Source organism: Pagrus major, chromosome 12 (genome assembly GCF_040436345.1).
Source record: "Pagrus major chromosome 12, Pma_NU_1.0".
Classification (NCBI taxonomy): Eukaryota; Metazoa; Chordata; class Actinopteri; order Spariformes; family Sparidae; genus Pagrus; species Pagrus major.
Window position 1 is genome coordinate 25,420,958 of NC_133226.1, and position 27,919 is coordinate 25,448,876.

The 27,919-nt window shown below is 38.9% G+C and overlaps 1 protein-coding gene across 3 annotated transcripts; it reads right to left on the bottom strand.

The window, feature by feature from the left end:
* Positions 1–10: 10 nt before the first annotated feature.
* slc4a5b (solute carrier family 4 member 5b) lies at positions 11–27,863 on the bottom strand. Of its 3 annotated transcripts, XR_012179895.1 has the most exons (27): positions 27,437–27,863; positions 26,010–26,228; positions 21,080–21,209; positions 20,644–20,804; positions 20,190–20,345; positions 19,887–19,994; positions 18,419–18,474; positions 15,698–15,855; positions 15,529–15,616; positions 15,283–15,437; positions 14,856–14,981; positions 14,408–14,582; positions 14,174–14,307; positions 13,903–14,087; positions 13,734–13,820; positions 12,877–12,935; positions 11,663–11,854; positions 11,060–11,173; positions 10,337–10,498; positions 9,157–9,335; positions 8,998–9,070; positions 8,825–8,893; positions 8,146–8,319; positions 7,628–7,792; positions 6,126–6,237; positions 5,671–5,723; positions 11–41 (listed from the first exon to the last, which is right to left on the bottom strand). XR_012179895.1 is itself a non-coding variant. In XM_073477852.1 (26 exons), coding segments are annotated over exons 1-26 (3,303 nt in total). In that variant the 5' UTR covers positions 27,501–27,863; the 3' UTR covers positions 4,313–5,721. The 3 variants fall into 3 exon arrangements, 2 of the variants coding, with proteins under 2 accessions (XP_073333953.1, XP_073333954.1); XM_073477852.1 differs by lacking the exon at positions 11–41 and having other exon boundaries at positions 4,313–5,723; XM_073477853.1 differs by lacking the exons at positions 11–41; positions 19,887–19,994 and having other exon boundaries at positions 4,313–5,723.
* Positions 27,864–27,919: the final 56 nt, after the last annotated feature.

Here is a 27,919-nt window from a genome sequence, read left to right on the forward strand (position 1 = left end):
CAGGTGAGGGGGGGCAGGAGATCTTCAGGTGCAGAGTGATGCTGAGGAACAGTGAGGGGAACCGGCCAGGTTACACTTTGACTCTCACACAGCTCACACATACACTCAGTTTACAGGTTATTAAAGGGTAGCGACACCAGTTTTCCACATTCAAGTGTGTTTACAGGTCTTGGTGAGTACTTTAAACTATACACTGTGTATGTAAGTAATAAATAAATAAATAATAAACTGGAAACTGAGTGTACTGTACACATACACAAGCTCAACAATACAACAAAATGGGAGAACTGATTTAAAAAATAGAAATTGTTGTATCAGTGAAGGTGCAGCGTGTTACATGAAAAATCAATACTGATATAATTTCTGTTGATAAAATGAGAAGATTTTGATCTTCTTGCAGCCTGAACGCTGCATGTTCTGTATCCATGAGGGACGGTTCTGTTGGACTGATAAATTGCTGTAGAGGGCGCTGTTCTTCAAGCATAGCTACGAGGAAAGCTTTCAGAGTCTCACACAGGCAGGTGGAGGAGGGAGAGACAGGAAGTGAAGAGAGAGGGAGAAGTTGCAGGTTGCAAAGGGAAAAGGTGTTCGTCTTTACGTCCTTCACCGTCACCTGATTCTTAAATGTGCAGATGTTTTTTTTCTCTTGTCTGATCTGGATTGTTTTCTCTCCTGTTCGTGAGTTGAAAGCTGGCGGAAAAAATCTTTCTTAGTTCCTTCATTTTTTTTTTGTCTCATCTGTTTCACACATGGAATTTTTTTTCCCTCCTGAAATGTTTTTGTCCTCCTGATTTTGTTCTTTGGTTTCACACACGAAAAAAAAAAAAATGTAATGATCTTTTTTTCTCAGCCACCCAGTCAATACATTTTTTTTTCCTGAAAACTTTGTTTTTTAACTTGGTTTCAAAAACTCTCAAAAAAAAAAATTCCCCTGAAAATCTTTTCCACTGTGATTTTTTTTTTATGTGTGTGAAACTGAATTCAGGAGAATTTTCTTTGTTTTACTGAGTTTTTTTTCCACTTAGTTTTTTTTGTATTTTTAACTCAAAATGTTTTTCTCTCCTGAAATTAAAAAAATGTTTTTACTCAGTTTCACAAGCAACAAAAAATCTCCTATAAAAATTTTCCCCAGTAATTTGATAAAAAAAATAATTTATCATCCATTTTCTGTCCTCCTGAAATTTCTTTTGGTTTCATGCATGAAAAAAAATCTGAATTTCTTTTTACCAAGAAATTTGGAGAAAACATTTTGATCATCCTTCAATTTGATTTTTTTTGTAAAACATCTCCTGACATTTTTTCACTTAGTTTATTATTTTTTTTAACTCAAAATTTTAAGGAAAAGAAAAGAATTCCCCGGTAATTTGAATTTTTTGTCCAACTGAAATGTTTTTCGGTTTCACACATGAAAAAAAATCAGATTTTTTCTGGAAAAAAAATCAGATTTTTTCTGGAAAAAAATCAGATTTTTTCTGGAAAAAAAATCAGATTTTTTCTGGAAAAAAAATCTAATTTTTTTCTGGAAAAACAATCTGATTTTTTCTGGGAAAAAAATCAGATTTTTTCTGGAATTTTTTTTTTTGTTGTTGTTGAATGGTCTTTTTTTCTCAGCCACCCAGTCAATACATTTTTATCCCTGAAAACTTTGTTTTTTAACTTGGTTTCAAAAACTGTCAAAAAAAAAAAAAAAATCCCCTGAAAATCTTTTCCACTGTGAATTCTTTTTTTAAGTGTGTGAAACTGAATTCAGGAGAATTTTCTTTGTTTTACTGAGTTTTTTTTCCACTTAGTTTTTTTTGTATTTTTAACTCAAAATGTTTTTCTCTCCTGAAATTAAAAAAAAGTTTTTGCTCAGTTTCACAAGCAACAAAAAATCTCCTATAAAAATTTTCCACAGTAATTTGATGAAGAAAAAAATGTATCATCCTGAATTTTCTGTCCTGAAATTTCTTTTGGTTTCATGCATGAAAAAAAATTTGAATTTCTTTTTACCAAGAAATTTGGGGAAAACATTTTGATCATCCTTCAATTTGAATTTTTTTGTAAAACATCTCCTGACATTTTTTCACTCAGTTTATTATTTTTTTTAACTCAAAATTTTAAGGAAAAGAAAAGAATTCCCCGGTAATTTGATTAAAAGAAATGTTTATCATCCTGAATTTTTTGTCCTACTGAAATTTTTTTCAGTTTCACACATTTTTTTTCAGAAAAAATCAGATTTTTTTTTTCAGAAAAAATCTGATTCTTCTAGAGATTTTTTTTTTTTTTTTTAATATGCATGAAACTGAGTGAAGGTTTTTTTAATTTCAGGAGATTTTTTTTTTTCACCATGTATGAAACCGAGTGAAAAACCAAAAACATCTCAATGGAAAACATTTTTTAGGAGAATTTGTTTTTTGCAGGAGGAATTTCTGTTTTTTTGAAATTTGTAATTTTGAAATGATTTATATTTAAAAAAAAAAAGTTCACAAGATGTTTTTATTTTTTCATGTTTGAAACAAAAAAAATGTCCCCATGTTTCTTGGTAAAAAAAAATTTCAGGGTTTTTTTCTGAGAAAAAAATTTTTTTTTTCTGAAAAAAAATAAATTTTTTCTGAAAAGAAAGCTGAATTTTTTTTACCAAGAAACATGGGGACATTTTTTTTGTTTCAAACATGAAAAAATAAAAACATCTTGTGAACTTTTTTTAAAATATAATTTCAAAATTACAAATAAAAAAAAAAACAGAAATTCCTCCTGCAAAAAACAAATTCTCCTAAAAATTTTTTCCATTGAGATGTTTTTGGTTTTTCACTCGGTTTCATACATGGTGGTAAAAAAAATTCTCCTCAAAAACCTTCATTCAGTTTCATGCATATTAAAAAATGTTTTTATTCTCTATAAAAACTTTTGGTTTCACTTCATTTCACACATTGGGGGAAAAAATCTTCCTGAGATTTTTCTATTTTTCCCCTGGGTTTCAAGCATGACAAAAAAAAAATTCCGCTGAAAGTTTTTTCCACTGAGATTTTTTTTGTTTTTCATTTGGTTTCACACGTTGGGAAATAATTTCTTCCTGAGATTTTTTTTACCGCTCGATTTCAGGCATGACAGAAAAACAAAAATTCCTCCTGAAATGTTTTTTTGTTCTTCACACGGTTTCACACATGGTGAACAAAAACTTGACTTCGTTTGACGCATGAAAAAAAAAAAGTTTTTTTCTCTTGAAAAACATTTTGGTTTTCACTTCATTTCACACACTGGGGGGAAAAAATCTTGAGATCCCCCGGGTTTCAAGCATGAAAAAATAAAATATAAATCCCCTGAAAGTATTTTTCCACTGAGATTTTTTGTGTCATTTCACTTGAAAAACAAAAAAAAAAACTTTCATGAGAATTTTTTACCGCTGTGAATTTTGTTTTTTTCAGTCAGTTTCACACGGTAAAAAAAAATAAATTCTCCTCAAGTTTTTTTTTTTTTCATGAAGAAAATTGGTTTTTTTCGCTTGAAGAACTTTGTTTCTCCTGAAATTAAAAATAAAAAAAAATCTTGAAATTTCTCATGAGATTTTTTTTCACTCAGATTTTTTTTTTCACTTTGGCTCACACATTGTAAAAAAATATTTTTCTCCTGAAATAAAAAAATTACATAAATGTTCTATAACAAAAACAAACACAAAACGAGCTTTACAAGAAACTCTCCTGCCAATTTTTCTTTTCACTCTCGTTTCACAAAAAAAAAAAAATCACTCAGTTTCAAGCATAAAAAATGTATAGTTTTTTTTTGGTTTTGTTTTTTTTACGTGTTTTCACAGATGAAACAAAAAAAATTAAGGAACTTAGAAAGATCATCCTGGCAACATTTTTTTTCCACCAGCTCTCAAGTCATGACACTTCAATTGCCCCTCTGGGCTTCCGTACCTTACATGAGTATGAGTTTGTTTGTTGAACAAAACTTGTAATTTCAATATATCACCTTCAGCTCTGTGATGTGTCTTCTTCTCTGACATTTACTGGCAATCAAATCCAGTAGAATAATCTATTAGGGTCAAGAAATCATCAGATTTCAGGTCAAGAATCATCAGACCGTGAAGACATTACTGTGAATCTTTAACTCTGTCTCATACTGAGTTTGCTGTCTCACAACCACCAGAAGGACCAGAGTGTGCAGTACTGACAATAACAAGAACTGAGTACGAATTAAATTCAAGATTTCCACTAAAGTATTATGCAGTAAAACTAGAAGTAGAAATGTCAGATCAGTGTGTTACGGGGTCATTTTGGGCATTAATTGGGATTACAATAAAAAATATAAAATAATAATACTGCTATCCTTAAAGACCTCTGTGCCACCTTTATTATAATAAGGCCTTCAAAGACAAAAACTCACAAAGTATTTACAACAGGCATCAGAATAAAGCTATAAAATATCCAAAGATCTCACTTTTCTCTCACAGCTAACACAATCACACAACTATAATGTGAATAATAAAAAGCACAGATAACTGACAGATAGTTCAAACCTGACATTTGTATTCAGGTTCACATTCAGAATGGGATCATAACACTGAAACTAACTTCTGATCCAGTCACAGGTCAATGTGACCATCCAGATAGTGATGCAAATGCAGAACATGAAACATTTTGCAGCAGACAAAAGTGATTATAATAATCTGTCTAGATATGCCAGGAACTACAATGATTAAAATACATAAAACAGTAGGAGACTACAGGAAGTGGCTTTAGATTAGAGAGACAGACCTAGAGCAGAGGTTTTCAACCTGTGAGGCGCCTCCTCAGAGGGGGAGTCAGCATGAGGTGAAAGGGACAGGTGCATGCAGGTGTCCTTAAAACAAGCTGCTGATAGAGGTGATTAAGGTATTTTACAACCCTGGAGCCTGATGAATTATGGGTAATTTCCCTAATAACTCAATCAAATCTAAACACACAGTCATCATACACATCATATATCTTAATCTCTAATTCCCATTATAAGGAAACATCCATAAATCTGCTGAGAAATATTAGAAAAAAGATGCTTCTTAGCTCACTGCAGAACTTGCCTGAGAATCTTCATGTTTTTAAGTTTTCTTCAGTATCAAAGTAATCCAGTGATAGTTGTCTGTAGATCCATGAGTACACCGCACACAGGAACTGGTAACAGCTAATTCGGCATACTTTTAATGGTGCTAATTGTTAAAAATGTAAATATAGCCTTAAAAAACAGGGCTCAGGCTGTAGCTCACTGAATCTATGGCCAGGTTATACTTCCTGTTTATGTCTCCCAAAGCATCATGGGAAAGGGAAGAGCAGGGAATGAAGAGGAAGGTCACCCCACAGTGTCAACTTTGAAAACCCCTGACCTAGAATATGTACAACTTACTGCATATTCAAAAGACGATTTCGTAACCTCATGCACTGCACTGTACACAGTACTCTCTATGCAAGTGCACTGACTTATCTCCTATATTATTATCTCTACTGTACATGTCTGCAATGTAAAAACAATCCAGATTAAAATGTCTACAATCATCATCCAACATACATATAATACAAGTGATGCGCAGAGTGTGTGTTTCTTTATGTTGTGTTTGGTTGTCTGAAGGTGACAGTGTTGTTGTCCCAGCCAGTGTTTGTGTCAGGTGAGTGAAGCAGATCTCTGTAGGGCACGTGCAGTTTCAGCACACAGTACCTGCGGTCTAACTCGGTTTGATCGGACGTGACTGTCGAGTACGGGTTCATCTCCTGTAAGGAAACACACACACACACACACATACGCAGACACACAAAGAGAACACATGCACAAAACACAACAAAACAAGCATACACGGGCATGTAAACACATGATACAGATACAAACACAGACACAAAGATAATAAAGATGAACAAAACCTTCAAGAAAAGAGAATCTTTTGCTTCACATAACATGTTCAGAGGCTGCTAACAGAAGTCATTCATGTAAATGTGACTGAAGTATTGAATCACTCACAGTCACGTTATGTAAAAGTAGCAAATGTGAAATCTATTGTCAGGAGCAACATCTAGTAAAAGCTCTTTAGCACTCCATCTGTCACATTTAGCATCAAAGAGTTAAACAACAGATCAAACTGGCACAACGAGAGGTGGAGGGTTGGTTGGTGTACTCACACTCAGAGGTTTGGTTTTGGGTGGGGGAGTTAACGTGGGCGGGGATTGGCGCTGTGTGGGGCTCAATGGCCTCCACGGGAATCTTCACAGGAGGGGGGTCAGAGCTGTTGGGCTGAGTGACAGAAACAGGAAGAGGTCGGCATGCAGGACAAACTGGAATCTTACAGGATAAGAAATGATGTATTCTATATTTTTTGTCACTTTTTGTCAAAAAATATCTCTCTGTGTCACTGAGCTCATTTGATACAGATACTCAAATACTCACTGGAGGACTAAATCTGGATTAATCCACTACTGCAATGCTCAATTTGCATTTCTATTATCGGTCTTTCTGGGGAAATCAAATATGTTCCTGGGCTTTACTTTTCATATTCTAGGACAAGTTGGCATCAACCACAGCACTTTGTTTTTAGAAGTACAATCTTTTTGTGACTTTGTGAGTTAAACTTTTAAGTCAAACAATGATTACTTTTTGTAGCATGTAAAGAAAACTACAGTTCCCATGAAAAAATCCATGAAAATCACAGGTGCTCTCTTCGGAAGTCATTTTTCAAACTGTCCTCTCATATTACGGACATTTAACCTGTGATTGCCTGTGGAATTATGGGAAATGTTGTTCATTAAAGGCTGCTTAAAACAGAAAAATTGAATAAAAATGATTAGGTAATAAGAATATATCTAAATATATGGCGTGACACAGAGAAAGGCTCCGTTCCATGCATGAATGTTTATTTATGTTTAGGTTCACTTCGGCTATCTCGCATGTTCCAGGCTGGCTAGCTCATTAGCACTTAGCTCGCCGCCTACAGCAGTTCACCAACTAGCCGTACAAGTAGTCTCAAGCTTCGAATAGAAAGCTAATAAAAGAGGCACAAACTCTTACAGATTTTTCTTTGTTTAAATTGTCTTAGTTTTTATTATATTGTTATTGTAATATATGATGTTTTGGATTTCATTCACTTTAATTATTGTTTTGTTTGCAACTTTGTAATTCAGCTTTGAAAGGTGCAATATAAATAAAGTTATCACAATTATTCTGTGAGGACACCGGATCTTAAGACATTGTCGATTTTGTTTTCTTTTTAATGGGGTTCGTTGACAAAAATATAGAGTAGCACAAGTCTTATCCTTCAGTGGAGCATTTTCACTTCAGAGGACTGAAGCAAAGATGGTAACAAAGAGCACAACTGTTTCTAAAGTGCGACAACATGGTGGGAAAGGCGGACAGATGCACTACAAGGAAGATGGACGGACAAAAAGACTGTAGTAAGTATGGTACAGTGCCTTTTCAGCAACACTGTGGGACAAAGAGGAGAAACATACAGTATTAGTCAGAGCAAACAAACCCAGGAACGACACACCCACAACAGATGGAGTGACACACATTTTAATACCATGAAATGAGATCCACACTCGCCAACTTTGGAGAATACAGTATCTGTGTGTGTGTGTATGCTGCGTAATCTGGAGTTTAGTTTCATGTTTGTCCAGATTTCCCTCACCTCCTCATCGCTTTCTTGCTCTACTGCCTTCTTCTCCTTCTTCTTCTTCTTGTCATCCTCCTTCTTCTTCTTGTCTTTGTCTGGCAGGATGTCATCCAGCCAGGCCAAGTCGTGTTGTGAGAAAATCAGGTCCAGCATCTTCCGTACGACCATCAGACCCAGAATCTACACACAGAGAAAAGACTTGAAATCACTTTATAATCCATGCCAGTGAGCCAGCATGCACAGGCTCTATTAGTAATAACTTGTGGCTTTCCTGCCATCCACATTTCAACATGTGGATGCAGTGAAAAATGTCTATTTCCCTCCGAAAATACAAAGTCAACAATCAGCTAAATACAGAAGTTCAGCAGCTAATTTTGTTTTATGTACCCTTGACTCACCAGATGGTTTTTACATGGAACCAACTGGAAAAGCTCCACCAGAAACTCTTCGAAAAAGGCACTTTCAAAAAATACTTCAACCATCTGTCTATAACTGTCCATCAAGATTAGATCAACAGTAAGAGAGACACTCACCATTACTGGGAAGATGATGGCGAGGAAGGTGGACTTTAAGATCCAGAGGACAGCCAAACAGACGATCTGAACGAGGGTGAAAAGATGGACGCGTCTCAAAGGAACGTGACGCAGGAAGGAGAAGTCCGGCTGGTGTTTGGCCGGCATCAGATACAACTTGATCCGCTCCCAGAACTGGAACAGAAAAATACAGAACATGTTTTCAGGTGTTCGCTGTTCTCAGTCTCTACAAATGTCAATCATTTAGAGTCATACTTTAAAAAATCTTCCAAATTTAAGGGGTCCTTACCAAAAATATTTGGGGGTGTTACGCGGATATGTAGATAGCAGTTATAAGTAGATATGGCCAATTTATCATTATCAGATCTTTTAAAAATGTCAAATATCAATATAGGTATCAATCTCAAAAATCCAGTATTAGTCAGACTCGAGGTTACACCTTTTAATTTACTTTGCTCATAATTAGACCAACCCCAGAGTTTTCAAAATGTCGGCGGCGGCATTTCCAAAAATCTCTGTTTTAGGGTTAAACACTAGAGTAGTGTGGACGCCAGGTGTAAATGTAGTACAAGTTATGCGTTTTAAAACAAAAATGTATTAATATGGACTCACAGTAGCCTTAAACTTGCCGTGGACTATCAAGTAAAACACGGGTATATGAACAACATCTTTGATCTACCTGGATGCCACTCAGTGAGGCCACTCCCATGTACAGGAAGACTCCATACAGGACCGGCATGGGGATGAACTGAATCAAACAGAACAGCAGTTAAAATACAACATTACAGGAGAAATGTAAAGTGAATCCAAAAGGAAATGTAATCTTTCTCCTTCGTGCGTCTGTTAACTTACCTGGAGAACAGGAGCGAGGAAAACTGAGAGTCCGGTCAGAACAAACACCAGAATACCCGTCAGCCTCTGCTCCCTACAAATCAAGAATCACAGAATATAATGTAAAATGTAAATTACAGTGGAAAAGGATTCACACACACAGTGACAGGATGCTCTTACCTGACTCCGAGGAACTGCGGCTGCTCTCCAGGGGCGCTGGACTCGCTCTCCATCTTCAGTGAGTCGATGTGTGCGATGGAGATGACGGTAGCTGCTACGTACCAGGGCAGACCCATGAAGGAGCACACCGCCATCAGGACACCCACCCAGAACAGGTCCAAGTGGTAGCCACAACCTTTCTGCACATGGGTACAATGACAGGAAGTGACAAATCATTCACATCTAACCACGACTGTGGGGCTAAAATTTCATGATTGTGATTTTTCAGACCAATTTCAAATATTTGAACTGTGTTTGTTTCCTATAAATTAACAGTATATATTCACAAAAAACAAGCATACACCATTTCACACACATAAAATGATATTTATATAAGACTATGAGAATATAAAAGCATCACACAGACTTCAGACCAGAATATGCACCTTTCTAGAGATACCAGCGAGTGGACATGAAGTGAAGTGTTTAGCTTCTTTGCCAATTTCACTATTATAGTATTTATTAATTTTCCAGTCTACACAGTGTTCTGTAAAATGTCAATCAAAGGTGCATTAATGAACTTGACTTTTTAAATATCTCTGAGTGATTAATTTATGTTTAATTTCTTTTATTTATTTACATCTGAGCCATAATTTTCCTGTTAATGATCTTTTCATTTGATCCTGGATTCTGAAGCACTTTGTTAAGACTGCTTTAATATGAGAATTTGTGATTTGGGTGCTATGAATAGCTACTGAACATTGGAATAACAGCTGTTGGAGAACCTCACCGGTGCAACAAAATCAGTACTTCACAAATATGAATATGTAAATGGATGTTTAAGAGCGTTACTACATTAATTAATGTCTAACTGTGTGAGATAAAATGAGGCTCCAGTTCCACAGTGATTGAGATTTATAAAACAGAACCAGACAAACAAATAGATTATTATCGTAACTGATTATCACCACTAACTTATCTTGTTTCTACTCAAATTAGTGTAGAGGACTGTTTAGGACTCTTTCACACCTACAAGATTTACAAACACGGGAGCTCCTGGTGCAGGTAGTTTAGAAAAATATATATATAATTCTTACATTTGAAAATTAGATTTACTTACAACAGCTAGTTGGCCAGAAAGTCTGATTATATTCTGATATAAGCTTGTGTTGATGTATTTTTTTTGTGTGTGTTTTCAGACCTTAAGTTTGTTTTCCTTGCGGTTGACGATGACGGCGCTGATCTGTTGGTCCATGAAGATGAGGATGGTGACCAGGAGAGCGGGTACAGAGCTGGCCAGATACCACCACCAGGGGTTCTTACCAAAAGGCATCACCAACCAGCCCCGATCAGAACGTGTGGGCTGATCACACACACAATAGTGAAAATTAAAATTATATTACCGGTGAAAATATGAGAAGGTGACTGAAGACAACTATCTAAGAGAATCAAATGCTTTGTATCATACATACATCATACATACAACCAGCAGAATCACAATCATATGTTACATTCAAACACATATTTTAGTAAGAAATCAAATACCTTGAACTCGGTTGGAACGATTAGTTTGGGAGTGTCTAACCCCATCAACATATCCAGACCCACAAAGCACATGATTGACATGAAGATGGAAAAATCACTGATTAGCTTCCTCAGCTACACGTCCACCAACACAAGACACAGGGAGGGTAAATAAAGATGTGTAGTAGTGTGATAGTGAGGAAGAAGAAGAAAAAGGTGCGTACACGAGGAAATGTAGACAGGAAGAAGAAGAAAGAATCATTACATTGATAAATCTGCACAAAATCAAATCACTGATTAGAAATGTATAAAAACTGCATCCTTTGGGGAAAGAAATGCATCTATGTAGTGACGTAAACAGGTCGGGAGAGAGGAAGGTGGAGTTTAGGGGAGAGTGGACCTTGATCTCAGTGGGCACGTGCAGTTTGGGGGTGTCCAAATCCAGCAGGCAGTCCAGTCCACAGAAGACCAGGATAGAAATGATGATGGAGAAATCACTGATCAGGGAACGGATCTGGAGCACATTCAGGGAGAGCAGAGGAGAGGAGAACATGGGAGAGGACAACTCTGGTACAGGTTTAGAGGTTTGGATAAGGGGAAGGAAGGAGTATCTGCTGGTATTTCATGCAGATATAAAAGATTAAGCTGGTGATCATCTATATTCACTTAATAGTCGGAACATCCCACGAAAGAAACTAAAGAAATGGACTGATGTTTTGAAGCTTTAAGTTTGGCAATACAGCCGGCGCCATTTGTTTTTTGGGGTTTTTTGGAGACAAATTGACGATATTTGATCCCAGTTTGTTTGGTCTTCGATAAGTAAATAAAGAATGTTTTCAGCTTTATCCTTTAAGTTGGACTGCTTTCATGCTTTGATAAATACCCTCCATATTACAAGGATCCAGCATGTTACATGCAGGTTCACTTTTTTGCAGGGAAGGAGGACACATGACAGCATCATGGGAAAACAGTACAAGTCTTTGGATCTTCTCTGCTGTCTTACCTTTGTCGGGAAGTAGCGGCTGAACTTGAACTTCTTGAGAGAAACAGTCATGGAGTAGGTGCCGAAGAAGAGGATGAACGACATGAGGGCCAGGTCGGGAACATACTTACAGGAGTTCCCCACCAGCGCACCACCATACTTCACACACTCTTTCTTACTCAGCTGGCTCCAGTCCAGGTCTGTCAAGTTAAACTACACGGACAGGACAAGGGTGGAGGAGGAGGAGGAACGTGGGAGAACAGGGGCGACGGGGAGGGATGGGGAGTTGAAGACAGAGGTTGGGAAAGGGAGAACGGAGGGATGGGTTCAGGAGTGGAGAAGAAGCAGACACGAAAAGAGAGAAAAGACAAGCGATAACAGAAGAAAAGAAACAGGAGCCACACTGCTCTGGAACGGTCCAGTCTCGATTCTGAATAAAGACTGGAAGGACTTCTGGGCCCGTATTTATCAAGTGTCCCTGAATCAGTCGTAGAAATCACAGTGAAAGTTGACGTTTGTGTTCTTACACTGACCTTCAGCAGAGGATTATTTCCGAGGAGCGAGCGTGATCACTTTGTGTGTCATTAAAATACCACTTTAGACAATCTTAGTGGTTTTTGGAAGTAACCTGAGGCCTGTAAGTGTGTATGAACAACTTCTTGCAACGAGCTAGAAAATTTTACTAATTTTGATAATCGGTTGTTTTCTGCACAGTTCTTTTTGGGTATTGGTTTTTACGTTCAATGTTTTAGAGATGATTTTAAGATGTCTTTCCTTACATTTCCTGGCCCTTGAAGTCAGTGTAGGATCTACTAGCTTACCTATAGTGGTCTTTACTGACGACAATCACCTTTTTTTTTTTTTCTTCTGAGAAACATGTCAAACTTCAAACCAGGATTTAAGACCTTATATTAAATTTTACGTTGAAGTTGAACTATTGATATCCAGGTAGAGAGACATGATTGTATGTATATTACCGACAGAACTGCCAAAACAGCATGGAGGAAAGCCTTGTTCGAGCCAAACGAGTAGAACAAAAAGTGCCTCACTCAGAATTTTTGGGGTTGATTTCATGTCCTGAGATACTTGATAAATAAGGCCCAGATTACTGAGTCAAACTTGGTGAAATTACAACATATACAGTACAAACCTCAAACAACTGGAGATGCAACTTGAGTGTTACCTTTACAAAGAGGAAAAGAAAAGCTTCATGTTTTCTGTCTTTTGTCACTTACCAGCAAAGTCATGTTATCATCTGCGAGCGGAGCTGAAACATTCAAGCCCAGAGCAGATGCTGAGGAGAAAAAACACAAACAGATTAATGATGGGTAACATGACGAACCAGAATTGATTAAAGAAAAATTCAGGAAAAAGCAGGAAGAATTCAGGATGGAAATGTGGCTCTGTCAAAGATGCTTCATTGTGGAGGATTGGATTGAACAAAAACAAATTTTCACAAGCAGATTCCTACTATGAGTGGTGGGGTCCGCCACGGCCGTACAATATTCTTTCACAATTAGTTAGTTTTTGGTTGTTTTACATAAGAGATCTCTGTATTTTTTGGGTTGTCAGGTCCCTTCTCTTTGGTCTGATGTGGACATAGCTCAATTGGAAAAAGGTGTATCATATACTGTATATGCACCACTCACAGCAGCACCTAAATCATGATCTGATGACAGTTTTGGGGTTGTTTGCTTTTGTTGCTTTTTTGAGTGTTAAACTCTTAATTAACACTCAACTAATGGATGTTTTTCGCTGAACTTTAAATTCGAACTGTACTTTAAAACCAACTTTTCAGGACCGTTAAACTTTTCAGAGCCACCTTTCAGGCCAACAGGCAGCGGATGTAAACACATAGGTTTTTGGTGTAATATTCCTCTAAATAAGTAACATAAATGTTGTTCAGACATGCTTCACCAGCATCCACAGGTGAATACTCACTTTGTCAGAAAGCATCCAAAAATGAGGCAGAAACAGAGAGAATACACGAATCATCACATAGTAAAGAGGAAATATTTGCATCTAATCACACAGAAATATCCCCTTAATTAACACACATGAAAACCTTAAGCTAAACAGTTTGAAGACTCACCCTGGTCTGGCGCGATGCATTCACACTTATAGGCAGTGACGTAGTCGGGCTTGAAGCCACGGTTGATTGGGTAATACTTCCACGCTCCTACCTGTGAAAAACAAACCAGTTTTTATCTTGTTTTAAGTGAATGTTTGGTGTTCGGTCATTTCACATGAGAACATGTTACCTACCATCTTCTTAATGGCATCAGAGATGAATATGAAGGAGATGAGGCTGGAGAAACCCTCCTCTGTGAAGCGGGTCATGTACTTGATAATGTAGCTGGCGTCTGAGACTACCAGCAGAAAACACTGCAGACATGAGTGAAGGCCAATCCACAGACGCAACTCCATGTAGTCTATATCATTACTCCTGTGAAGAGAGAAGTGCTGACATCACCTCTTATCTGATTATTTGAACTCAACACATCTATCTGTTTTCGTTCGTGTGTGTCTTACTTGCTGAATTCATAAAGCAGTTTTTCAAAAATGAGAATGGGTCCAGTTGAACTGAGGATGATGAGAGGCTGCCCACCGAACACACAGAAGACAGTCCCCGCTAAAGCCGTGCCGAGGAAGCTCTCCATCACTCCCTTAAGAAAAGAGAGGAGACGGAAAACAGATGTTATCATATATAGCGAGAGCTGCGTGGTTTTCTGGATTGGTTCATTATGTTGCAGCCTTTATAAAGACCTGGTAATTGTCGGTAGCATCCCCCAGCAGTCCTCCAAAGGTGATGGCGTTGGTGATGCAGCCCAGGTAGATGAAAAGCACAGCAGAGATGGACTGGATATGGAAGCCGTCGTAGATATCACTACAATACCACGGGATCTTCCGCTTGATGTCCAGCCACAATCCACCTGCAAACCTATCAGAACAACATTGGTAAGGTGACAGAAACAGTCTATGGGCGTAATGGAACAAGGAGCAGCCTCAGTTAGCTGAAGAGCTGCAGGCGACAGGCTGCACACCTCCAACTTCTCAGTAAAGTAACCAACTCCTTTCTCCCTTTTGACAAATCTTCTTCCATCATCTTGCTCGATAACTCTCCTTACTCTCATCACATGCTGAATGAAATGTCTTCTGTCTGCCTAAAAAAAACTAAATGATGGTGGGGACAATGGGCAAGCCTCTCTCATACCTCCCAGTGAATTTCAGCTCCTCCCCAAGCTCATGCGGAGCTGGAAGCTCTTCGTCTTCTCCTCCAGCTGCCCCACCGGCTGAGCCGTTCATTTGACCCAGCTCATTCAGGTTCAGCACTGACTTCCTGCAGTAAACATGGAAAGAGAACAAGGCATCGAGAGTAAGTCGTCTAGAGACATGACGACATCAAACTACAGAGAAGAATCAGCTGGTGAAATTAGTGGAGCATTTAGCAGCTAAAGAGTCAGATATTTAAGATATCTGGATATTTTAGAGTTGTGGAGACCCAAAACAGAGCTACAATAGAGTCAATATTGGAATTACATTCATCAGGCGTCACAAACATGGCTCCAAATTAATGTGGATGGATGTTTAGACAAGCAACTGTTTGTTAAATATGATTAAGTGTGATTTATTATACGTGCCTCATTTCTGCCGATGGAACCTTCTTTGGAGGTTCGATTCGTATTTTGGGGTCCCATTCCCCTGGAGGCAGGACAATCACCTCGTCCAGAAACTCATCAACACCTGCAATCAGGTCGTCACGGTCCCTCGCTTTATAGGCAACGTCACTGAACAGCTGAGGGGAAATAAAGAAATAAATTCAAAGCAAAACATTTTACAAATGTATAAGTGTGGTCTATTGGGGCCAGACAGCGCCAGTCACTTACATCATCCACCATGAGCGTAGCGATAGCTCTGCCAATCTCATTGTAGGACTTGGTTTTGCCATGAGGACCCAGCAAGATGAAGAGAAACCTGTCAGAAGGTTACAAGGTTGATGAATGCAACGATACACAGACTCAGACAGATAAAAAGAGAGACATGAGAGACACCCACCTTGTCGGTACAGGAACCTCGGTGAGGCCTCCCAGAGTCGTGGCCTGAGCCAAACGTACAAAAGAGACAAAGGGTTTTTCCAGAAAATCTACCTCACCAATCAGGACATTGGATGCTTCTGCATCACGAGGAATCTTCTTCATGAATTTATTCTTCAGCTGGCAGAAGAGAGAGGAAGCAGACAGAGGCAGCAGGAGGGAGAGTATGAGTTGAAATCACATATTTGAGGCATGTTGCAGTACTTTTGACCTTTTCCCAGCTGCTTCTGTGTGCCATGATCAGTGTGCTGGTTCGCTAATCAGATCATGTGAGCTGTGTAGTTACAGCCGTTGACTCAGTACAGAAAACAACATACAGGATTTTAGACATCGACAACAAAAGCCACAACCAAAGTTAAATCCCACTTGAACCTGGACAGCTGTGCTTTCAGGTTCACATAATTTGTTCCTCCTCAACTTCTGGCAGGATTTCCTCAATGAAACTTTTTATGGAGTTGGTCAACCATTTCCAGACTAAGACGTTTTGACGTCCCCAGAGGATGAATCAAAATAACTTTAGTTATCCTCTGCCTTTTCATCTAGAGCCACCAGCTTTAACTATTTTTACTTAACCTGCGAAATATCTCAACATTAACTCGACGGATTGACATAGAATTTGGTGCAGATATTCAAGATTTCCAGAGGATGTATCCCTCTGAATTTGGTGAGGCGGAAAAAATGCTGATCCTCATTTGTTGGATTTCAGACGACTTCTTTGCCACAGCAGGATTACAAAGGCTCCGGCATGAAAACACAAATAAAACCTGGCTTAACTTTTACCAGAGCACAATGTGACGACAAGGTGCTCCTGGTAAATTACTTTACAATGTTAAGGCCGTATTTTTGCTGTTTATATCGTGATTGTCATGATGAAAGATAAACTGATTGCTCCTGATAGCTTCGGCCCTTTGATTTTCTTCACCATGAGCATCACAGCCTCACAGAGCTGTTAGGATGACTGTGTATAAACCCCCCAATACTGTGCAAAACAAATCCATCTGAAATCCTGAAGTCACATACAGTATAAAAATCACACAACACTGTGTTGCAGCTCTTTCGGTGCACCTCCTCCTCCTAACCAAGGAAGCACGTGGCAGTGGAGTGGTGGCTGCTTAAATTAAAATCTCTTCATAATCTGTTAATGCTGCTTTCAGAGTCAATTCACCAACTGGTCCTCTCTCACTAACTCCTAACTTTTCGTTCGTAAGCAACCAAAACAATCTCACATGCTATGAACTAATCTAAGAAATTATCTTCTCACTCACTCAAGTTGTAGTTGCCATCTGCAGCTATACTGTAGTGAGTTTAGTAGTGTTATACTCCTCCTGTAGAGCTACATGTTATGATGTCATGTACTTTACTGTATGAGTGTACATATTTGTCAGATCAAAGAAAGCTGGAGGGGCTGTGCCAGCTTCTGTGAAGAAATAATAAACCACACTCAGGGGTCACATGCACGAGTTCATTTCTTACTTGCTTTGATGTAAGTAAGTGGATATTTATCCGAATAACACACACACACACACACACACGCACACCAATCTGCTGCTGCTGGTCAACGATGAAAAATAAAGCAAGTGACTGAAAACTGTTGTGTCATATGTGTTTCTCTGTTGTACTTTTTTGGGATAGGCTCAAACAGTTAAGCTCAGAAGAAGAAGCTTAAGGAATCCGCACACAAAAACAATCATAAGTACAAACACGCTGGCAGGTGCGTGCACAAACACAATTTAGCCTAACAAATGCCCACCTCAGCTACCAGGCTGCGTGGATTTAGAGGGATTAAGTAGTTCTGCCGAGTCTGTAAACCTTCGCATAAAACAAGGCTCAACTTTTCATAAAACACGAAGCAGCAACAGCAACACACAAACTAAGAGACGGAGACATAATGTGCCACTTCATACCATCTGTTAACTGTGCTGAACTGAAATAATCCATAACAATTCTCCAACAGGCAGGAGATTAGCTGATTACAAGTCAATAACAACTCAGATAGTGACAGTATGTACTGTATGTATGTGTATGTGGATATTAAAGGGGTATTCCACCAATTTTACACATAAATGACAGTTTACTCCTTTGAAACCTCTGAAACTAGTTATATGTCGGGCTGCACAATACACCGTTTCAGCATTAACGCTGCTCTTTCACATTTTTTAGCTGTGTTTACACATATCTGCAAGGCTGCATACCACTCAGGATTAAGTGGAAAAACCTGTCTACAGTATGTGATGTGGGCGGATTGACCCTGTTTCTGTAAAGGTGACATAATTCAATGAAAACATTGCAGCGTTACTTTTGTATAATGTGTAAATACTGTAAGTTGCATTTTAAGTGTTTTTTTTTTTTGTTTTTTTTTTACAAATTAAGACTTAATTTTTCATTTCAATAACAGTACTTTTACTCGAGTACAATATTCTAGTACTCTTTCCATGCCTGGACTTTTGTTTTCACTCTGTAAAGGATACAACTTGAAATGGGAAGTAGTGTGATACTTCTTACTTAAAACAATCACTTAAAAAAGACTAAAAACAACCCAAAGCGACATCAAACAACCAGATGACGACAAAGACAGGCTGTCGCTTCGCCTCACATTGCCTGTGTCCTGCAGTAAAAGCCACAGTGAACCCACAAAATCACACAAACATTCACAAACACATAAAATATTGAAGAAAACAGATACCTGGTCTGAGCTCGGCGTGTCCGAAATATCATTCATGCTTCGGCTCTGGGCAGGATCTGTAAATGAACCACACACTTACATTTGATATTTAAAAACATCCAAGATGTAAAGATAAAGACATAAACAGGGATTTCAGTGTACAGTGTCCACAATGTGTGCTAGAACTTCAAAATTAGTTTCTGTGGGGGATTATTTTTTAATGAGTCATTTCCCTTTTTTTTTCTCTCCCCAAAGCAGATTTGGGAACAAATAAAATCACACGAAAGCAGAACAAGAACATACCACACAGAGATCCAAAAAATCCTTCCATAATCCTCCTCACCCAAATAAATTCACAAAAGAAATTAGCAAAGGTGCACACAATAGGACCTAAATCTCCAACATAAACACACAATATATCCAACGCACTGTATTCACGGTGAGTATATATACACATAAAGCCATCTCAAGTGTTTAAATCATGCAGTGGCGGGAGAGTTAGCTGGGATCAGTGTTGATTAAAAACATAGATCGAAGCAGAGACGTTACAGTAAAAAGTGAGAGTTTATTTGGTTAGTAGCTGCAAATGTTGAATGTTTCTCAGTGATGGAAGAATTACTCAGGTACTCAGATCAGGCACCACATTAGAAGGTGAATTCCTATATTAAAAATCCATTCATGTACTCAAAGTGTCAGCAGTAAAAGCACTCATTCTGCAGTAAAAAGTATCCTGTGACTGATATCTGATTCTGTGTGACATTATTAGATTGTTAATACTGATGCATCAATGTAAGAGCAGCATTTTACTGTTGGAGCTGCTCCAGGTGGAGACAGTTTAAACTACTTTATATGCAGTTAGCTAGTTTAGTCCAGTGGTTCCCAACATGGGGGTAGGGCCCCCTAAAACGGGTCACCGGATAAATCTGAGTGTTCGTTTGTGACGAACACTCAGATTTATCCGGTGACCCTTTGCACCATTAATCTTGTGGATTAATGGGAGAGGAAAGTATACAAAAAGTTCCGATACAAAAATCTGTCGTCATACTTTTTATTTTTCCTAAATTTGCTTTTTTGTTAAAATGCTGGGTAGATTAACTTCTTTGGGCGTTGAACAGTTATTCAAATTAAATCCACTGAGAAGTTTAGAGGGGATCTGAAAGGTGACAAGGAGCCCCGACACTGCAGTTTGTAAAATGAAAAATCTTCAAGAATGCATTATATATTTCATGAGAGTATTATATGTTTTGCTTGAGTAAAATATAATCCTGAGAAATAATTAGTAACTAAATCTGTCAAATACAGCAAATGTTGTAAATGAGTAAGTTGAAAGTGGCATAAAATAAAAAAATAAAAAAAGTAAAAAGTACCTTCATATTCTCGCTAACTACCATACTTGAGTAAAAGTACTTTTGTGTAGGTAGTTGTAAGCAAAGGAATGAAGTCATGGTGCATGAATTTGTGTGTGTTTGTGTGGTGTGTTTAGACTCACGCAAGCGGCCAAGGCTGCTTGACTGCCGAGAGCGTAGGTCTTCTGTGGAGCGGTGGATCCCAGAAGCTGAACTAGTACTACGATTCAGATTAACTTGAGGACTACGGTCTGACAGAGCAGCAGCAGAAGAGGTGACAACGATGAGCACAGAAGAGGTGATTTTTTTTTATGAGGGAAGGTGAAACAGGTGGTGATCAACATGGCAGAAAACAAAGGAAGCGTTAGGACGTAATTTGAAGGTTTCTGAAGGATTACTTTGATGATTGGTAGTTGAAAATAAGTACGAATGGCACATGAACTTACTAGAAGCAGCGTTGGAGGACTTTCCAATATCTGCCAGCGAGCGGTGGATTGGTTTCTTGGTCTGGTGACGGTGCTTCCTGAGCAACACGAAGCTGATCTTCTCCTTCAGATCCGGAGGAATGAGACCATCAGCTATCTGCCGATCCACGATCTCATCTGGAGTCAAAGTTCACAGCTCAGGTGAATTTACATGAACAATAAAGGTGGATTAAACCCTTTACTACAAGTGAAGTAATTACCTTTAACTGGCTCTGTGTCTACTAGATGTGTACATAGTTATAATAGGTTGTCTCAAGCCTTCAGTTCACTTGGTAGTGGAAATGACACGGTTTGATGGCATGTAGATGCAGATATTTTGACTTTTCTTAAGTCAAACGGATGAATTGAGTAGTTGGTGATTATCGTTCCAGTTGACAACTAATCAATGTATCGATTCATGGTTCATTGGACTCACCCACAATCTGCGGCAGTGAGTAGCCCTCCAGGTCGAGCAGAATGCTTCCTGTCTGCAGGCAAGTCCTGAGCTCAAACAGGCTGTGGAGGGTCAGCGTGGACACATGAGGCTTGCTCCATCGTTCTCCTCCCTCCTCCACCTTCTCCTCAAACTTCACCCACCTGCAGAGATGAGAAAAAAATAGGTTCGGCTCTGGAATTCAGTAAATTAAGTAGAGTTATTTGACTGTTTAAAGAGTGACAGAAGATTGATTTGTCCAACCAGCAGGATGTTATGTAATTTAAACTATAGCTTTAATCACATGTAGTGTTAAAGTCCTGACACCCAGCACCCACGATGTCTCAACCCTCAACCTCTAAATCCGATCAAAGGTGACCCAGAATCCTAAACTAATGAAAGCCCTGACGCCTGTGTGTTTGTGTGCGTGTGTGTGTACCTTGCAGACTCTTTCCACTCTAATTCGCCCCCCTCATGTTGTAGTGTGTCCATCTCAGTGAATAGTGTTGGTGTTGGGGTGCTGTCATCCTCTCCCAGTATGTGGCGCAGCCGCTCCGCTGCAGGGGACACTACAAAATGGAGGCATAAACAAGAGACAGAGTCAGTTTCAGACTTTCATTAACTTTAAATTAACTTTTTAAACATTAGCATGTTTGAGCCAATTTTAATAGATGGTAACAACACTTTGGTCCAGAAGATAAACGTCTGTCCAGATCAACATGAAAAATCTCGAGAACTATTCGAAGGATTTTCATGAGACATTTTTACAGACATTCATGGTCCCCAGAAGATGAACCCCTGATGACTTTGTTGATTCCCTGACCTTTCCTCGAGCACTGCCAGCAGGTTAAAGTATCTACACAACTATTGGATAGAAGAACATTAACCTGTGAACATGTTTGCATACTGAGGTTAGCATTTAGTGAAAACCAGCCATGGTTGTAGATCTAGAAGTCCTTTACTAGTAAAGATCTAAAAGTAACAAAATCATCAGTATGTTGTCTTGTTCTGCTGCTTCAAGAAGAGAAGAGGGTGTTAGACTTTTATAATCATTATTTGGTGATTTTTACAGAGTTTACAGTTGCAAGCAAGAAATTGTGAGTCTGGGTGAGAGTCTGGGATTACGTGCGACAAAAGTCCTTTGTTGAATTAAATCCCACAACATTGCAAATTAGACGCAGACTCTGAGCCAATAAGACAACCCTGGAGAATTTGTTTTAGCCAGCCAGACGTTAGAAACAGTCCACGTCTAATCTAACCAATCCCCATTACTCTCCTTTAATGAGTGAGAGTGAGAGTCAGCTCCTCTAATGACTATCTGATATCTGATCAGCCAGCAGCACTTTTTTCTAATTTTACTCTGAGCAGATCAATCCCCATTAACATCCGAGCCTGGAGGCGCTGTTTGCATCCCACCACTGTGTGTGTGTGTGTGTGTGTCTGTGCGCGCCGCGACGTTCACAATCTCAATCAACTCTTCCACAGAGAGGGAAAAATTATGTAATCTTTGTTAACTACAATAACTAATTATAATACAATACAATGTTCCACAATGCATCCAACCCTCCAGAGGAATCAGTGGCTGTTGTTTCCATCGCTGGCTCTGCTCCGTCACATTAGGTCAGGTCACATTAGAAGGTCTGCCCATGTTTGCAGTTTGTGTACCAGCCGATGTAATCCCACAGCAGGGGACCATGATGTTTGCGGTGTTTTAGATCGTTTGTGGGCCATTGATAAAACACAAATACACAGTGCACATCCAGTATCTTACCTTCTTTGTTACCTGTGTATATTATGTAAAGCTCCAGTAATCAAATAACCGTACGAGATGTGCAAAGTGATGCTTGTAATCACAAAATTCTGCAGTTCCTCTCAGCTCTATAGAGCTTTTTTAGTGTTTTTCAGCTTAAAATTCAGTCACCCCTATGGAAAGTCGTTGTGTCGTAGTCCAAGGAACATTTCTGGAGCTTCACGGCAAAACAGCGAAACTTGACCGACTTTCCATCTGCATAGAATTGAGTAAATAATGACTGAATTTTCATTTTTGGGTGAACTCTAAAATAATACTACTATATTTCTAGGCTGTATCATGATACACAAAATATATCTCTATATCTGAAAAGCACAAAATAAAGCAGACAAAATAAAATCAAAATATTTTTGACCAAATACCTTGATATCAATGTTGCAACAATAATGTAGGGATGAATATTGGTACTCTTACACAATGAGATTTTTTATAATAATCATAAGTAATGTGGATATAATGGCTAAGTGGGTAAAGACAAGTATTTAAACAAGCAGTCTGATGAGTTCAGAAAATAACATCACTTTACTGTAATGCAGCCTTTTAAACCAGGAAAAGACACTTACACAATATATTGATATCCAAAATCTGAGACATATATAGTCTCATATCACAATATCAATAAAATATTGATAAATTGCCCGGCGGTAGTCAGACTCTATGATCAATGCCTTGTGTTTATAGCTTCAGTGTGTTGCCTGGTGACAGGTTATAGTGGCGTAGACTGATGGGTTTGGATGGAAAATGCATCATGCTTGTATTTTTAGATTAGCGCTAATGTTGTTCGATGTTCGCTAACACATAACTTTGGGCGGTGATGATATGTAAATGATGTGATGTCAGCTTGTTTCACTGTCCTCGAGTGCCTTAAAAATAAATCAATGCTGCTTGAAAGTCATAATATGTAACATTTCTGCATGATAATGTCTGAAATTGACAAGATCTTTGGTATATATTTGGTAAAATTGTTTATTTACATTGATCCAAATATTTTCAAATGTTCAAACCCGGAGAAATCTTGTTCTTTTACTCGAGTTAACAGTGCGTTTCATTTGGACGGCTGTCACTGTAACTTCCTGAGAAACATCAGATGATACGTCAGAGAGTGAGGAAGGAGGTCAGCGAAGGAAACTAAACATAATGTGAATAAGTCTCATTACATAGATTTTCATCAGCAATGGTGGAACAACTCCCATGATCTGTGCTTTTAAATAACTCACTTTTTAGCTGTGTTTTTTAGCAACATACTTTAACATAGAGACTAATACTCTTCTACTGAAATGACACATTATATCCTAAACGTTTAGTTTTTATTTACTGTAGATTTGCAGATAATAAAAAGAAAGAAAATGCAACGAGACTGGAATTAACCCTAATTTACATGAAGGTAGTGACCCTCTCCATTTCAAGGCTCTTCCCCTCTTTTCTTATGCCATCTTTACCTATCTGGGAGCCAGGTAGGGTCCAGCGGGAGGCCATAACCGAGGGTAAAGACAGCCCGGAGTCCTGCGTGCTCATTGGATCCTCAGACCAGAGACAGTAAGACCCAAAGGTAACTGATGAGATATCCTCAGGTTTTGCTTCAGGCTGAGAAAAAAGAGGCTTCTAGCTTCCTGTCCTCTCGTTGAGGTTGAGTGTCCTTAGCTCTCCACCATGAGTGGGGAGAAGTGACACACTCACTCCTTCTCACATACGTCCTTGTTTTCTGCTCGATTTTCCGCTTTGCTGCTTCAACGTCTTTGAGTTTTATTCCACAGCGAGTTTGATTTCAATTAGCCATGTATGACTCGGTGTCTAGTCGATCTAAGTGGTCAGACCTGCGCCATTCAATCAGTCGGAAAAAAAGGTCTCCTCTAAGCTGTTGCAGAAATCCACTGAAATCTCCAAAGCAGCCAAGAGCCAGAGGCTTTAAGAGGGTTGACACACACCACAGGGTCCTCTAGTACTCTCCACCCAGAAGTCCATGCACGCAAACTCAAACTCACACACACACACAAATGCAAGAAAAGCAAAGACATCCTCAGCAACATTACTTCTACTTTCTTGCTCCGATGCCCCCAGCAGCTCTGCATCACTGCCTCTAACTATCCGCCGCAGGCCTCAGGTGTTCAATGTACACAGTTGGTTATAAATCCTGATAAAATACAAAGCACACCAAACACTCACAATGACCCAAAATAACATGCACACACACACATGCACACACAGCTTGGAGTTCCTCAGCTCTAATCAGCTTACAGGCTTCAGACTTCATGGCCCCTTGGGACGAAAACATTCATCACATACATGCATGCACAAGCAACTTCTACCTCATCACACACTCGTAATGCAGAGTTCTCTACCTGACAGCATAGATCCAGCCTGGTCATATGCCTCTCACTGCTTTGTGTGCAATAACATTGTCCACACTAACACAGATATTTTTCTAAGCAGATATTTTTCCCTCTGCTTAAAAAAAAAAAAATTATGTCCACATGACCACGACAAAAACGAGGCATTGGGCCTGTAGGTGGTGATAAAGTTTATATCATCGATACGTCACATGCCAGAGAAGGACATACTGAGCAGGTGCAGTATGTTGTGTCCGCCATTGCTGTTCCAGAAAGCAACAATGGGCATGTGCGAGAGTTTTAAGAAATGCACTTTAGACAGCAATTTTTAAAAAAAAAACAGTTTTTATTGACCTAAAAGGCCGTTTGCGTTTGGACGAGTGGCCAAAACATACAGGAAAATGTTAGCAAAATATTCTTATAAGTGTGGACAAGGCCTTAGAAGAACCAAATATATTTGATGGGTTTATTTTTTTAGATTAAATTGAAAATTCATTTAGTCCTTAAAGCTGCAGCAGGAAAGTTCATTGACAAGGCTCAAATCTGCAGCCATGCTAGCAGCTCTCTACAGCAATGCTTTGTTTAAAAACTATGTCCCAGTCTCTAATATGTTATTTAAGGGGGATATTCATGTCTGTATCATATTTCATGGCAGTCCATCCCGTATTTGTTGACATATTTCACAAAAAAACAACAAACTCATTAGGATTCAATGTCTGGAAATCAATAATGCCAGTCTATCGAGTAGATAGATATATTTCAGTCTGGATTAAATTGACGGTCCAACCGTAAAAAAAACATCAGTCTCTCAAGGAAGCTCATTGCAGCTCACAATATGAAAGTGTGAGACACACCAGAACAAACTGTACTCACAAGCAGAACCACAGAGCCTCTGTCTGATTCAAACTAATTGCTTGTTGCATCATTGAACTGCTGCATCCATTGTCAATTACGATTCTGTGACCGATAATTGGACAAGCCCCCGCCCCCCCACTTTACGCTGTGATTGGCCAGCTGTTTTTCTAACATTTTATGTTTTCCTCCACTTAATCCTGATCTTTTTCCTGCATGCGTTTCATTATTCTATTGGGTTTTTTTCATTTGGTTTGTCTGCTCTTTTTCTTGTCTTAAGTCCTTCACAAACAAATTTGTATTATTAAGCTCTTATCACATTTGGCACAGGACACTCACATTATGGGACACACACGTCATGTAAACTCGTAGCCTCTAACCTGAGGGGTCGAGCTGCTCGTGGCGCTCTGCGCTGCCCTCGTCATCGTCATAGTGCTCCTCTCTGTCGTGGTAATGTCCATGGTGGGAGTGTTCCCGGTGTGAGTGGTGATCGTAGTGAGAGTGCCGTGACTCCCGGTCAGCGTCACTGACGTAGGAATGATGTCTGCGCCTCTTCCGTCTGTGGGAAGCTGGAACACCGATGTAGACTGGCTGGGCCTCTGAGAGAGAGAGAACATGTAGGTGTTGGATCAATACAGTAACAGATTGTGGAGTGTTGTGAAAGCAAAGTCCTCATTAGTAACAGATAGAAATGTCTGCAGCTTTACTGTATTTTTTTAACTGTGTTTTGACAAAAGTGTCCCTCTTACAATTATGCCAATAAAGCATTTTTAACTGAAGAAAAATATATACCTTGATTTGGAAAAGAGTATTCAGTGGGAGTAGGATGACACAATCAATACCTTTCTCACGTCTGTACAACACAGCTTATCTTAAATTCACCCCAAAATCAGAAATGCATATGTTTCCTCTTACATGAAGTGCTGTTAATCTATCTAAGTTGTTTTGGTGTGAGTTGTTGAGTTTTTCAGATGTATTTTTTTGGCGATTTTGAGCATCAGAAGCCGAGCGTCATCTTGTTCCAGTATATTGGGAGAGAAGGCAGACATCTCTACGGCCGATATCTCCAAAACTCAGCAACTCACACCAAAACTATCTAGAAGGATAAAAAGCACTACAGGTAAGAAATGTTGTCACTTCAAGTTAAATTAGCACAAAGACTGCAAACTGGGAATTTCCGAAAAAAGAAAAATCTTCCCCGATTGATTGATTGAATGGATGGAGTTACACGTTACAACCGGATCAAGTTGGTCATTTCAACGTTATGATATTTTTGTTAATTTTGTTGCTCTGCTCCCAACTCGGGCTGCAACTAACAATAACTTTCACTGTTGATTAATCTGTGGATTGTTTCCTTGATTAACCGATTAGTTGTTTGATCTATTAAATGTCAGAAAATGGTTAAAAATGTCCAAGTTGACGTCCTCAAATGTCTTAGTTTGACAGAAACCCAAAGATATTCAGGTTACCGTCATAAAAGAGGAAAGAAATCAGAAAATAATCATATTAAGAAGCTAGAATCAGAGAATTTAGACTTTTTTTTCTTGAAAAATCACTCAAACTGATAAATGGATTATCAAAATAGTTAGCGATTAATCTAATAGTTGACAACTAATCGATTCATTGATTTATTATTGTCGCTCCACTCCCAAGTGGTCATAAAATCTCAGGTTGAAGGGGTTCGTGTCAGCTGATGTTGTGCATCAGTAGTGCATATTTCACATTTTGAATTTTAGGGGCTCAGCAGCTCTTGCATACTTTACACCGAGGTAATCCAGCCTTGCTTGCATGTTAACTGTTTTCTTACCCTCATCATCCTCGTAGCGCCTGTGACCTCGACTTCTCCCTCGCTGCCAGTCATGATGATCCATCCTGCAACAGACATGCAGACACAAAGGAGATTACTGAACAAGTATGGATGCTACAGGTCGCCACCCCCCATCAACAAAAACCTGAAATAAACCACACACTTCACTGTACGTTGTTTTCTGCGCTCAGGGAATCCTCCTGGCCTCACAGTGACTCTTACTGTACGGCGTCAGTTGCTGGCCGGGCCACATGGCAACGCATGTGCCGCGGCAGCCTCGGATCAATGGATGATGAGAGGAAAACTCAATGGAAAACCCCAGCAGCCCTTCAGGACAAGACTGCAGCTCAAACCATGGAAACCAAAGGAAACAGCTACTGCAGGAATTCCCAGCATCCCATTTCCACGAAACTGCTGCTGACACAGTTTTTTTTAACTGTATGTACGATCAAATGTATTACTTTATACTATAGTCACTGGGGC